We start from the raw sequence: 13,163 nt of genomic DNA, 5'->3' as shown, positions 1-13,163 counted from the left end.
GTGTGGAAAAGTGGAATATATTGCAACCATTGGCATTTTTTAGCAAATAAATATTTGTAGCTCAAACATAGATGTTTGTGTGAGTATAAGAAAGCCGCCAGACAAAGTAGCATTCGTTTTTAGCACATTCGGCAGACAGGTCTTGATTTGATTTTTTTTCATTGAAATTTGGCTTGATTGTTAACAAAACTCTTCTTCATGGTGTGCCGCAAATATTTTCACTTTAAAGAAAGATCAATTCTCCATCAGTTCCAGTTTCTTTCAATCTCTTCGCTTTTCCCACCTCTCTTGAAAACTCTGCATGTGTGCCCTCCTTGTGTCCACTTGCCAGCCTGCCAGAATGTCGAATTAGCATTTTGATCAGGCCTGAAAGGAGCACGGAAGTGCTTGGGACTCTGCTGGGCTGGAGCTGCTAAATGAGATGGTGTGGGGGCCTGAGAAAGCTAGCTTATGGAGAATGAGAAAAAAACAAGGGTGGGAGTCAAAAACAGTTGGGGAAAGAAGATAAATTTGCATATTCCTGGGGTCTTTTCTTACACTATCAATGGAGGGAAAGGGGGCTTGCTTTGGATGTTGCATAATAATGGCTCTCTTATTTCCACTGAGTTATAAACCGTCTTTTGTTCTGTGTGTTTTTTCCTTGTCCTGCCTGTTTTTGTTACCCAGGATCCTTAGTGCGTAGTCTCTTCCCTTCTCCTTTGTTGTGCGCAGGTAACCCTAGCGACCAGGATGAGAGCCGCGGCGGCGGTGGCGGTGGCGGCATCCTCCGGCCGTACCCCGCGCGCGACAACGCTCCTTCCTGCGGTCTGAACAATGCGGCCATCTCCACAGCGGACAGCGGGCAGCAGACCCTGGCCGAACCGCAGGTCTCCCCGGAAGACGCGTTGGGGCCGCTGCCCGAAAACTGGGAGATGGCGTATACTGAGAACGGGGAACTTTACTTCATAGAGTAAGAATTATGGATTCATTTTTTTCTTTGTGTTTTTGTCTTCGCAGCAGAGGCCTGCATTCCTTGATAAATACGCAAACATGTTTCAAATTTTAACCGATTGCTTTTGATAAAAATCTCTTTTGAACTATTTTTTTGTTTTTTTTTCCCAGCCACAACACAAAGACCACATCATGGTTGGATCCTCGATGTCGAGACAAAGCCTCCAGGCCTCTGGAAGAATGCGACGATGATGGTAAGCTGCCGCAGAACTTCAGCAGTGTCAAATAATGAAAAGCTAACGGGGAAGAAAAATTGGCAAGCAGCTGGCGAATAATGTTTACAAAGAAACACACGTTGGGAAATTGCACCATCAAGTGGCAGGGAATAAAGTAGCACACCACCACTGTAGATTTTTTTTTTTTTTTTTTTTTAGATGATGCGTATAATACTGTAACTTTCTAAGGGGTTTCTCGTTCCCTATTTTTCTCCCTATCACCACTCTCATCTTCATCTTTACTTTATCCGGATTCCTTCCTTCCCGTTTCTCCTCCACTCCCCTTCCCTTTTCTGTTTCTTCATTTTGTTTTTCTTTGTTCCATCCTGCTTTCACCTTGGAGAAGAGGGGATACATACAGAGGACCTGGAGAGTGATCTAGGTAGGATGTCTCTGTTCTGTATCAACATCAGAAGCGGGCTTCACTCATCACAAACGAGACTTTTGACTCCGTATGATGGTGCATGGAGAGTTGAGTAGTAGCAGTAAAAATTCATCTGTAATATCAAAAATAAAATTCTATAAATGTGACATATGAAGAATTGACCTCAAATAATAATCTCTAGAAATGGCTAGCCCAATTCCAGCACCAGGTTGGCATCACTGGTAGCGTTCGAGAGTAATTTGGATCCTATTTGTGCTGGCAGGACTTTTTGTATTAGCCTAGCTCACTCTGTCGTTTGGTGTTCCACAAGGATCTATTCTGGGGCCCTTGGATTTTTCATTATATTTGCTGCCGCATCTGACAAAAATATGGCATTTTTCTTCCACTGCTATGCGGAGCAGATGCCAGTATTGTCCATCTTTTCACCTGAAAAAAAATATCAATAATTCCTAACACAAATGTCAGTGTTTACGATCACGCCAATTAGTAGCTTGATCGTTGACATGACAACAAAATCAAATCCCTGATTTCATTTATGGTGTGACAGCTTTGCACAAACGGTTGTAGCTCAAGATTATTTCCGCCTGAATTGTTCACTCAAATAATCAATCTGTCCTGTAGCTGTCACTGTGTTGACTGCTCGACTGATTGTGGGTCAATATTTTACGCTCCGATTGTATCTCGTTTCTTTTCAGAGCTGCCACCGGGATGGGAGAGGATAGATGACCCAGTGTACGGAATTTACTACGTCGAGTAAGTAAATCACCTTGTTGGCACAGCCAGAGGAAATCAAGCTGTCTCTTATAAATATAGTTGACGACGCGTTTAAAATTGAGAGCTGTCAAAGCTAATGAGGCCCCTCCCCCCCTCCCCTCGGTGTCAGTCATATAAACAGGAAGACCCAGTACGAGAACCCAGTGGTGGAGGCGCGGCATCGCAAAATCCTGCAGGAGCAGCAGCAGCCGCAGCCTCCAGAAGGTGAGCGGTACATTCGAGGTTGGTTTCCTGCCCATTTCTTTTTTGCTTTCTTTTTTTTTTTTGTGTGTCTGTGAGAGCCTCCGGTGCTCACCGGGCTTTGGCTGCTAGAATTGACTATCTTGAAGACATTTACTTGGTAATTGGGGCAAATTTATTGGAAGTGTTTAGTCAATTGGAGCCGTCCCAAGCCTCGGTGTGGCTGTTCATCCTTTTCGTTTTAGCCATCAAAGGTTGCATTTCATTTCAATTTGGTTCTTACTTTACATTCTTGAGTTGCTCATATTCAGATGTCTGTACTTTTCATTTCAAATCAGGTTTTTAGGATCATGTCATTTAGTTGTTGTGGAATGATAAAGCTTGTGCAATAATGTTTTTAGCATGCGTTGTAATTTATAATTGAAGATTCCAAAAAAATCCACCTAACACTTAATAAAATTATTATTATTGTTATTTTTTTTATTAGAAAAAAACAAGGGCAGACTTGGAATCAATGTAACAAAATTCATGTTGAAATATTTATTTGGGTGTTTGATTCAGAGTAAAAAAAAAATTGCGTAAATATGCATATAATACATAAAGTTTGCGCAATAATGTTTTTAGCATGCGTTGTAATTTATAACTGAAGATTCTGAAAAAAAATCCAACTTTTGCTCACCCTAACACTTAATAAAATTAAATTTTTTTTTTTTTATTATTATTAGAAAAAAACAAGGGCAGACTTGGAATCACTGCAACAAAATTCATGTTGAAATATTTATTTGCCTGTTAAATTTAGAGTAAAAAAAAAATTGCTGCGTAAATATACATTTAAAAAAAATTACAATGAACGCAGGTGCACGAACCTTTTTCTGTATCTTTGTCATGTGTGTCATAAAAATACAACTTGGTGCTGCACACGTGAGTCCTGACCTAAACTTTTTTTTTCTACAGAGTGGATAGAGGAGCACTCTTCAGCTGCAGCGCCGCTTGTAAACTACGTTCCAAACCACCTGGAGACCTACAGGGACCCTCAAGTCCCACCAACTCTACCTCCGGTCCCTACAGGAGCCAAACGTAAATGTTTCACGTTCATCTTATCCAGTCTAATTTCGAACCTCAGCTTTGATCGATGACTCTTAACCACCCGTGCAGGGGGGAAGCCGTTCTTCACCAGGAATCCCGCAGAGCTGAAAGGAACATTCATCAACACAAAGCTGAAGAAGAGCCGACGCGGATTCGGCTTCACTGTGGTCGGTGGCGATGAGCCGGATGAGTTCCTCCAAATCAAAAGTCTGGTGCTGGACGGACCTGCAGCCGTGGATGGAAAGATGGAAACAGGTGCAGTACACGTTTGGTATCAGTAGGAGGCACTGTTTTCTTTCCCAAGCTCAACTTGAACTCAAGACTTGAAGCCTCTCAGAAAGCATCTGGAACAAAGAGCCTGATGGATTTCTACTGGAGAAATGTCATCATCTCAGCAAAGATCAATTAATATATATTAAAATATCAAATATGAATTATTTGATAGGGGTCTTGAAATAATTCTTTCCTACTTAAAGTTAAAGTTGATGTGTTATTTAGGCTAACTAATATCATATTTTCATTTGTGGAAATTGAGATAATATGCCTCGTCTTACGTTGTCCTCATTGTGACGCAGGTGATGTGATCGTCAGTGTGAATGACACCATCGTGCTGGGTTACACCCACGCTCAGGTGGTGAAGATCTTCCAATCCATCCCCATCGGTTCCATGGTGGACTTGGCCTTATGCCGTGGCTACCCGCTGCCCTTCGACCCCGACGACCCTAACACAAGTCTGGTCACCTCGGTGGCTATCTCGGACAAGGAGCCTATTATCGTCAACGGTCAGGAACCCTTTGACTCGCCTTCCAACCCGAGCGGACCGCTCAACGGCCAGAGAGAGCCGCGGGCGCACAGCCCGTCCGCCGAGGCTTTGTCCAACAGCCTGCACGGCTACAGCAGCGACGTGGTCACGCTGGCCTCGTCTATCGCCACCCAGCCCGAGCTCATCACCATCCACATGGAAAAGGGGGACAAAGGATTCGGCTTCACCATCGCAGACAGCCTGACTGGAGGCGGGCAGCGCGTTAAGCAGATCGTGGACTACCCCCGCTGTCGGGGTCTCAAGGAAGGGGACATTTTGATGGAGGTCAACAAAAGAAACGTCCAGAACATGAGCCACAACCAGGTGGTGGACCTGCTGAGCAAATGCCCGCGAGGGAGTGAAGTCACAATGCTGGTTCAAAGAGGTAAGTACGGCTATAGCATTCACTGTGTTCAGAAAATTATTTGAAACGATTTTTTTTTTTATCTGATGGCAAGCGGCTCGGAAAAAAAAGATTAGAAGGAGCCTGAGTCGTAAATGTGCGAGTACGTGGCTTGAAAGTAGGAGTGGTGAGGAGGAGAGTGGCTCATGACATAACGGATGAATGGAAGGAGTGCATTGGGGGCGGGGCTTCAATGCTCTTGAAACCCCGATGCTCCTCTGTTCCTTATCAATTCCACAAAAGTGAACATCTTAATCTTAAAGATCTGCATTGAATGTAATGGAATTTACAACTTGATTTAGCATAACATTGCTAACTTGCTAAGGACTAGCTCCCTGAAGTCACAAATAGAAAACAGGTTTTTTTTAATTAAATGTTAACTCCAGAATCGTTTTCCCGGCGGTAACGTAGCCGACGGACGGAGTCCATCATTTGCGTCCCCATCGTTGTTAAACGTCGTGACCCGGATCTCAATTACCGGCAGGTTTGGTGTAAGCGCCCCACATTAATTATGCCCTTTAATGAGTTGACCTTGTGTGCTGCTGCTCCAATAACAAAACTATATTTTGTTAAATGTCAGCATCATTACGGGCCAGCGAGCGAGATCTGGCCAGAACACGATGGCGTAGAAATCCAGGATAAGATTACAGAATTTTGTAGTATCCTTTGGGGGAGATAGAGCTGACTCTGTAAATCATCTTTGTTCACTTTGACACTGCAGTGTCATTACTGCGTTTCCAGTTGAGTGGCCAACTGATGAGACCGAATGCACAAAAAGGGCGTCACGTCTTCCAAATGTTGATAAATGAAGCCCGTTCACGGTCAAAATAAATTGGATTACACTGGTGCCTTCAGATACATATTGCCCTACTCTTAAAATTGGCCAACTGTCATTTGGAATATTCTATAATTGTATGCAGTTCAGCAACAACGACATAACTTAGCCTTTAAGAGACTAGCTTAATGCTAACTCATAATGAAACGCACCATAGGCATGCTATTGAATAGCATCGACGTGGCAGCGTGGACCAAAGACCAGTGGGGGTGATTTTGAATAAATAAAATAAAATAAGCACGTTTGAGGAGCGCAACGACATTATTTAGCCTTTAATCTGCTAGCTTAATGCTAACATACTGTTGACTGCTGCCTCCCCCATTGCAATCTATGGGAAGTTATTATTTTTAATAACGTGGATGCTAAACTACTACAGTTAAAAAAAAAAAAAACAACAACTTCTAAGCTATGCTATAAAGTTCAACCCTGATACACGATGATAACAACATCTGGTGTTTTCTTTCACACACCAGTTCCTCCCCTCAAAAAGCAAAGCGGCAATGAGTCCTCCATCTTGTCTTCCCGCTACAGTTGCCATGACAATGGTGCACCTGTCCCCTGAGAAACCTGCAGAAAAAAAGACCAGAGTAAATTAGTGAGCGCGAGAGGAGTGAAATACGATGATGGCGGCTGAAAGGGGACGAGACGATCACATGTCGAGATAAAGCGAGAGAGCGGCGGTATTTTAGGGCAACTTTAATGGCGCGAGGACAAATGTTAGCAGACAAAAGGGAAGCGTTACTCATGCAGGAAGTCAGTGAAACATAATGGGCATCTCAACTCAACAGGAACACAAATGGCAAATGTTATATTTTATTTAACGTGCTTTTTTTAGCTCGCAGCTGCGGAAGAGGAGTATACCGATTTGCTTCTGCCTCCATCCCTCAGATGATTTTGTAATTTTGCTTCTTGACTCTTTACCGCTGGAGTGCGACATCCTCTTTTGCAGCCGCTCGTGCTATTTTTGCACACGTTGAATTTATTCACCGTATTCCCCTTTGTCATTTGAATAACGATGAGCGCACAACCGCAACCTTACAGTTGCCTCTGCTCTATGCAAAATTAATCATTACAAAAAAAATTATTGCGCAAGAGCATAAAGAAAATGTATGTTTTTATCCCTGAATTTTATTTACATTCACTTTTCATTTTCCCACACACCCTCCTGATGTACGATGAGAGTGAATACAGAACATAAATATAAAATAAAAATAATATACAGAAAATAAAAATATATATATATTTTTATATATATTTAAATCTTAAAGATTATTATATATTATATAGAAAATTATATAGAATTATATATATTATATAGAAAATAAAATATATTAAGGTCTCATGTATAAAATAGCATTTTTGTCATACATCAGGTTAGGAAAGAGGAATAATTCCTTGCAGTTGTAGCATAATAAACAAATGTGCAAAAAAAGAAAAAAGTCTCGTCGTGCCGATCTTCCTTAGCATAAACGTGGCAACTCGCGCGCTGTAATCCTGGCTCATAGCGCCTCTTTGATCAACTCAATAAAATATTTTTTCGTTCTGGGTCACCAAGCATAGTGGTTTGGGACTCTGCTCAACAATAAATTAATCATAAGCACCGGTGGTGTACTGCATAAAACTGTGCTTTAAAAAGAAAAAACATGACAGTGGCAATTTCCAGAAAGCCGTCAAATGCATGACACCTATTTTACGATATTATGAGTAGTTGTGGTGTGTATCGTAACTGCCTCTTGACTTAATAGAGCCAATGACGCGTCTAAGAGTAAAAGTTCTTAAGACGACGGGAGAATTTGCACAAGGCCGAAAGGTTGCTCCGCCCACAAGTGCTTGCCCCTCCCCCTTTCAATCTTACACGCTGCTATCACACAAAGCGTGTATTGCACACGTGCATGAATTCACCAGAGCTGCACGAGTATGCTACGCTCATAAATGTTTCATCAGCTCTGAATTACTCATCTACGTCGGGCGGACGCAAAGATTTGCATCTCATATGTATTGAGGCGCTGCAGATGTTGGCAAAGGGCAATGTGGGCGGAGCCTTTTGAAGTCGTTACCTGATCATTGATAGATTTCGATCCTGTTGGTGACCTCTCAATTAGTCTGAAGACTTAAAGTGAAATGTTTCTGTTGAGTTGACCTTTGCAAGTGACCCCGGGTCAGCTCACCTGAATTGTTTGATGTTTTATTATGTGACCCTTGAGGGACATTTGCAAGTATGCAGACTTGTCAGCAGCTACGTACGCGCGGTCGCCGGCATCCCATAATCGGATGAGAGGCAGAGAGAAAGAGAAGCTGGGAGAGTCAGAGAGGGGAAGTAGCAAGGATGAATTATGAATCATGTGGAGAGACTTGCTTTGCAGCAACAGTTTTAACATTTCATGATTTCTTTTTTTTTTTTTTTTTGCCAGTGTAGCAGTAAAAGCTTGAAGATGGTTGCACGTTGTTCACGTTGCTGTGACTTTCTACTAGATTTCTTTTTCTGTGCATGTCATAATTGCATAAATTGGTCACATAAGACCCACATTGAGATAACGTAACGGTGTAACATTTGGAAGCGTTATGTTAGAGCGACAAAAAAAAAAAGCCTCAGTTGTATGATCTTTGTTTTCCCGTGTTTTTCGTTCATGCATTCATTTGTCTATTTTTGTCCCACACACACACACACACGTGCTGCTGTAATAATAGATGGCAGCAGCCAGGGAGAACGACTGTCATTTTGTGTGTGTATGTGTGTATATGTATGTACATGTGTATATATGTGCGTGTATGTGTTTGTATACTATATATGTATATGTGTAAATATGTATATATGTTTGTGTGTGTATATATGTATATATGTGTCTATATATATGTGTGTGTGTGTATATATATATATTATATATATGTGTATATATACTGTGTATATACGTGTATGTGTGTAGTATGTAGTCAAGGGAGGCTAGGCAGTCACTTAGCATTCGTAGCATGTGTATAAATCCAAGTACTTAATTTGCTGAGGTGTGTCAGATGTGAACATGAAGCGGTGAAGCGGGACCGCGGCTTATTCCCAACACTGCCGCCGACGTTCTCCCCTGATAACTGCCTATAGTATTAATATTTCATTAGCACAAATGAGATTGATCTCGTGTGTTAACTGCCGTATGAGAAAGGGGGAGTGGTGGCAAAGCAGATGAAGAGGGGGGGGGAGTAAAGGAGGCGAGCAAAAAAGAGAGGCATGAAGAGGAATGGCCAATGGAGTCGAGCGAGGCTCGCGGCTCAGCCTGGCTTTTGATATGAACCTCGAGCTGCCGTGCCGAGGGGGGTTTGGGGGTGGGCGGTCGGAGCTCACGTGGAGACCTGTGGCCGAGTATGGCCATCCCGAGCGGCGGCCGCCATCAGTCAGCCTGTCAAACGCAGGTAGCTCCTCTGCGAAGAGCGAGCGCCGAGGGGAGCGGGAATCGGCGCGCGGGAGGGGGCGGGGGAGATCACTTAGATCAGCGAGGAGACGAGAAGCTCGCTGTTACTCTGGCAGAGTCATCCAGAGAGGAGCGAGACGAGTGCCCGTGACCTGCCTGGACTGCGGGAAGTATCTGGTCCATCGCTTCGGCCCTCGGGACTTTTCTTATCAACGGCGGCCAAGTGGAGAGCTCATTAATGATTTCTCTATCTCTCTGCCGCTGCTTTGCAGGAGTGGTGCCTGCCAAGAGGAGTCCAAAACTGGTGGTGAGTGTGACCCTTTGCAGATATTCTGTCGTGTGCATGCGCCCGGAAAGATCTGACGTCGAAATATTTCCCGCCGCTTTCCCATTTCTTCTTTGTCCTGTCACCGCCGCTCCTCTTTGATTCTTTTGCCTCCCTGTTCTGTTCCGTCCTCGCCACTCCACTCGAGTCATGCAAAGCCTTCTTTGAATTGTTCAGTAGCGGCCAGCTGTGTGTTTCTAATCCTGCTGGATGGGAGAGAAGCGTGATGCAAAGAGAAAAAGACTTGCTGGGATCAGCCTAAGTCAGCGTGGGCGGAAACGCGTATCTAGCTCAGGGGGAGGGAGGGGGTGGGGGCATTAGGTCAACCATGGGCTGAAAGTTCTGCCAATCAGTTTTACTAATACACTAATCCAGCTTCTGTACCAAAATAGGTGCAAAAAAATGTTATTAATACAATAAATAGAATTTTGCTTTAGAAGAGTTGGTCCCAAGTGGGCCCTTTTTTTTTGGGGGGGGGTTGAGCTTAACTTTTGCAGAGCAAAAAAAAAAGAAATCTTAACGCTTACCGTGCAAAATTTTAGGCGCTCACTTGATGACGATAAGTGGTTGCACCCATGAGGAAATTAAAAAAATAATAATTAAAAATATTCATTACGCTGTCATTGATTACAATCTGGAAATCACCATTTTTTTTCTTTTTAATCTTTACCACACCCTTAAATAGATTTACACCTGAGTCAAAAATCTTTGGTAAGTCTGTCACAAAGACTTTGAGAGGTCTCACCCATGAATGATTTTAGTCACCGTGTGATGAATTTGACGTTTGAGAGATGTCATTCGTCTTTCTACAATTGGGCTTTTACAATGCGGCCAACCTTGAGAAAAATTGTTCAACTGTTTTTGTCTCGCAACCATAGCAACCAAGTCTTTTTTTTTTTTTACTCCGAGTGAAAGACACTTAAGCGCTGACGCCGAAAAAGAGCCAGCCTTGAACGCCGCCACCTTTCCACCCACTACATTTGCACTCTCAAACTGACGCACTTTGCCCCCAAACGTCTCAGCGACTTCTCTTTCTCTCGTCCTCTCTTCTGCAATTCAGCACCAGCTCGAGAGGAAAGATAGCCAGAGCAGCTCCCAGCACAGCGTGTGCAGCCACCGCAGCACGCACACGGACTCTCCCGGCCACGCCATGCCCGGTGAGGTTGCCGTGCCAACCCCCGCCGCCCCCACCCAGCCGCTGCCGGGCTTGCCCCCTCTGGACCCGGCGGATGGCACCCTCACCCTCCAGAAGAAGCCGGACCCCTTTAAGATCTGGGCTCAGTCGAGGAGCATGTACGAGAGCAGACGTGAGTGTCAATATTTATGCCATCGAGTTAAGTGTGCTCCATATTTTGGGTGCGCTTAACAAATTATTGTCGAGTGAATCACAACTGAGTTACGTTTGTGTGGAAGAGTCAGTGAGTCACTCAGGCACATTCTTGTAAGGATGTGTGTGGGTGTGTGATTAGAACAGCAGTTTTTAGTTCTTCTCGTTTTTTTTTTCTGAAATCAAAGCTAAATTGAACATTTATTGTGCAAAAGTCAAAGTCTCAGTTCGTTTCACTTTTGCTATTCAATATGTATGAACGGAAACGACTCCTTTGGAGCCTTGAACTGGGCTACCATGACAACAACGATGTTCCAGTTCGACATCAACGTCACGAATCAACCGGCCTCAAGCTAATCTTGCCCAATAAAGATCCAAATATTTAAACGGTCGCTGATAGGAATACTACAGAATGCTACATTAGGAGCTCGAAGTCAGTCTTGCCGCACAAAAAGGTCCTGAGCGTTTTTGGCCTCATCAGTTCTGAAATGGGGAACCCTCAATCCACATCCATTTGATGTGATTGCATTATTCGCTCACAGATCCCGCAGTCGACGTGAGCAGTAGTGCAAGCGGGGGCGCTTAATAATCATGGCTGCCTGTGGAATCTAGGACTGCTGCTGATTAAATATTAACCGGGCCCAGAAAGGCCCGCTTTAAGCTGCTGCTGATTAATATACGTGTGTTTGATAACCCCTGGAGGAGATCCAGAGTCATGTGGGGAGGGATGAGAAACTAGAAAGACACAAAGAGATTGTCAAAGAGGCCTAATTCTGTCTGTGTGTTCAGAGTTCATACTGAAGTAGGAGATTTTCCCCCCCTCCCAAAAAAAGTGAGTTAAAATTGATGTCGATACTAAAAACAGCGAGAATGACGGAAAGACAAAAGGAAATTCGTCATAGATTCCTTCGAAGGGCTATTATGACGTTCGACGTTTTATATTATAGGCTACACAACAAGCTGATGAATAATTAGTTTTGAAGAACTAATAAAAATTGCTAGAAAAAGTGAAGACAAATTGCAATTATAGTATTGACACAAAGTCGATGCACAATTTGTCTTTGCGGGCCAAATATAATGACACTACGGGCCAGATTTGGCCCGCGGGCCTCGAGTTTGACACCCCTGATTTCAATTGACGCTGAGCAAGGGACCGGACGAGCCAACAAGCTAAAGCTAATGGCTTCGACGACGCTAACATGATGTAGTGGCAATGCGGACCAGAGTAAATCGTAAATCTGAATCTCAATGACCTCATGTGGTCAGCAGAGGCTTGCGATTTGCCGTTGTAAGGAAATTGTTCTTAGTGATCCGTCACATCTGCGAGTGTGACAAGGTCACAGCCAGTGAGTTTGCATGCTCATCCACTCGTTGCTCAATGAGGCGAGGAGCAGCTGTTGATCCCGCCCGCCCGCCCGCAATCCCAAGCAGACACGCTTTGTTGATCAATAATTGCACAAACAACCGTGGATGTGTGTTAATTAAACCAAATGGAAGTCAGACGCTATCAATTGCTACTAAATGCATTCGGTGATTACCGTAAAGGCAAACTGATCAATGTTGTGCGTCTTTCGGGCACATTTTCATGATTGCTTTTTGTTGTTGTTTTTCAGTGCCAGACTGCCAGGAGCAGGACATTTTCCTTTGGCGAAAGGATACGGGCTTCGGTTTCCGGATTCTTGGGGGAAATGAGCCTGGGGAGCCGGTAAGTATTTCTGGATGTTGCAGTTTTTGCGTGGTGCAATTCCTTAACGTGGATTTGTTGCAGATCTATATCGGTCACATTGTGAAGTACGGCGCAGCGGACGAGGACGGACGACTGCGGTCGGGCGACGAGCTAATCTGCGTGGACGGCACGGCGGTGGTGGGCAAGTCTCATCAGTTGGTGGTGCAGCTGATGCAGCAGGCGGCTAAGCAGGGTCACGTCAACCTCACGGTCCGACGTAAGACGCCCGGATTCCCAGGTGGGCATTTTCAAGGCACCACTCCCCCGAGAGCAGCCGCCTTATTTGGCTTTGTCATTAGTTTCCAAAGGGGAAGGCGACATCCCGCCATCGCCGGCCTCCTCCCACCACAGCAGCACTCAAGCGCCCAGCCTGACGGAAGGCAAGCGGACCCCGCAAGGAAGCCAGAACTCTCTCAACACGGTCAGCTCGGGCAGCGGCTCCACCAGCGGCATCGGCAGCGGCGGGGGAGGCGGCAGCGGGAGCGCCGTGGTTCCCGCTTCTCTGCAGCCGTACGACGTGGAGATCCAACGCGGAGAAAACGAGGGCTTCGGCTTTGTCATCGTGTCCTCCGTTTCCAGGCCCGACGCGGGCACTACCTTTGGTGAGTGAATCCAATTAAGCCAATTAAAGGTGTCATGATTTGACTTTAATCTGCTTTCGGGCATCTCTCGGAAAATCATTACTCTGTGATTCATCATCATTATGCACCAGTTACT

The 13,163-nt window shown here is 44.5% G+C and overlaps 1 protein-coding gene across 15 annotated transcripts in view; it reads left to right on the top strand.

The window, feature by feature from the left end:
• LOC148402829 (membrane-associated guanylate kinase, WW and PDZ domain-containing protein 1-like) overlaps positions 1–13,163 on the top strand; it is a 46,135-nt gene that overhangs the window by 26,932 nt on the left and 6,040 nt on the right. For 8 of the 15 annotated variants that reach the window (XM_088359546.1, XM_088359501.1, XM_088359462.1 and 5 more), the window contains 13 exons: positions 667–949; positions 1,102–1,184; positions 1,549–1,587; positions 2,286–2,343; positions 2,474–2,586; positions 3,499–3,621; positions 3,700–3,885; positions 4,206–4,817; positions 9,341–9,375; positions 10,454–10,700; positions 12,334–12,425; positions 12,489–12,684; positions 12,746–13,048. In XM_088359546.1, the coding sequence (XP_088215672.1) occupies positions 667–949; positions 1,102–1,184; positions 1,549–1,587; positions 2,286–2,343; positions 2,474–2,586; positions 3,499–3,621; positions 3,700–3,885; positions 4,206–4,817; positions 9,341–9,375; positions 10,454–10,700; positions 12,334–12,425; positions 12,489–12,684; positions 12,746–13,048 (2,370 nt within the window). The remainder of the gene's footprint in view (positions 1–666; positions 950–1,101; positions 1,185–1,548; positions 1,588–2,285; positions 2,344–2,473; positions 2,587–3,498; positions 3,622–3,699; positions 3,886–4,205; positions 4,818–9,340; positions 9,376–10,453; positions 10,701–12,333; positions 12,426–12,488; positions 12,685–12,745; positions 13,049–13,163) is intronic. The other 7 variants (XM_088359470.1, XM_088359537.1, XM_088359518.1 and 4 more) reach the window with 7 other exon arrangements.

The sequence above is a fragment of the Syngnathus floridae genome, chromosome 2 (assembly GCF_059516105.1).
Source record: "Syngnathus floridae isolate MCC-2025c chromosome 2, RoL_Sflo_1.0, whole genome shotgun sequence".
Taxonomy (NCBI): domain Eukaryota; kingdom Metazoa; phylum Chordata; class Actinopteri; order Syngnathiformes; family Syngnathidae; genus Syngnathus; species Syngnathus floridae.
This window is presented reverse-complemented; position numbering and strand designations above follow the sequence as displayed.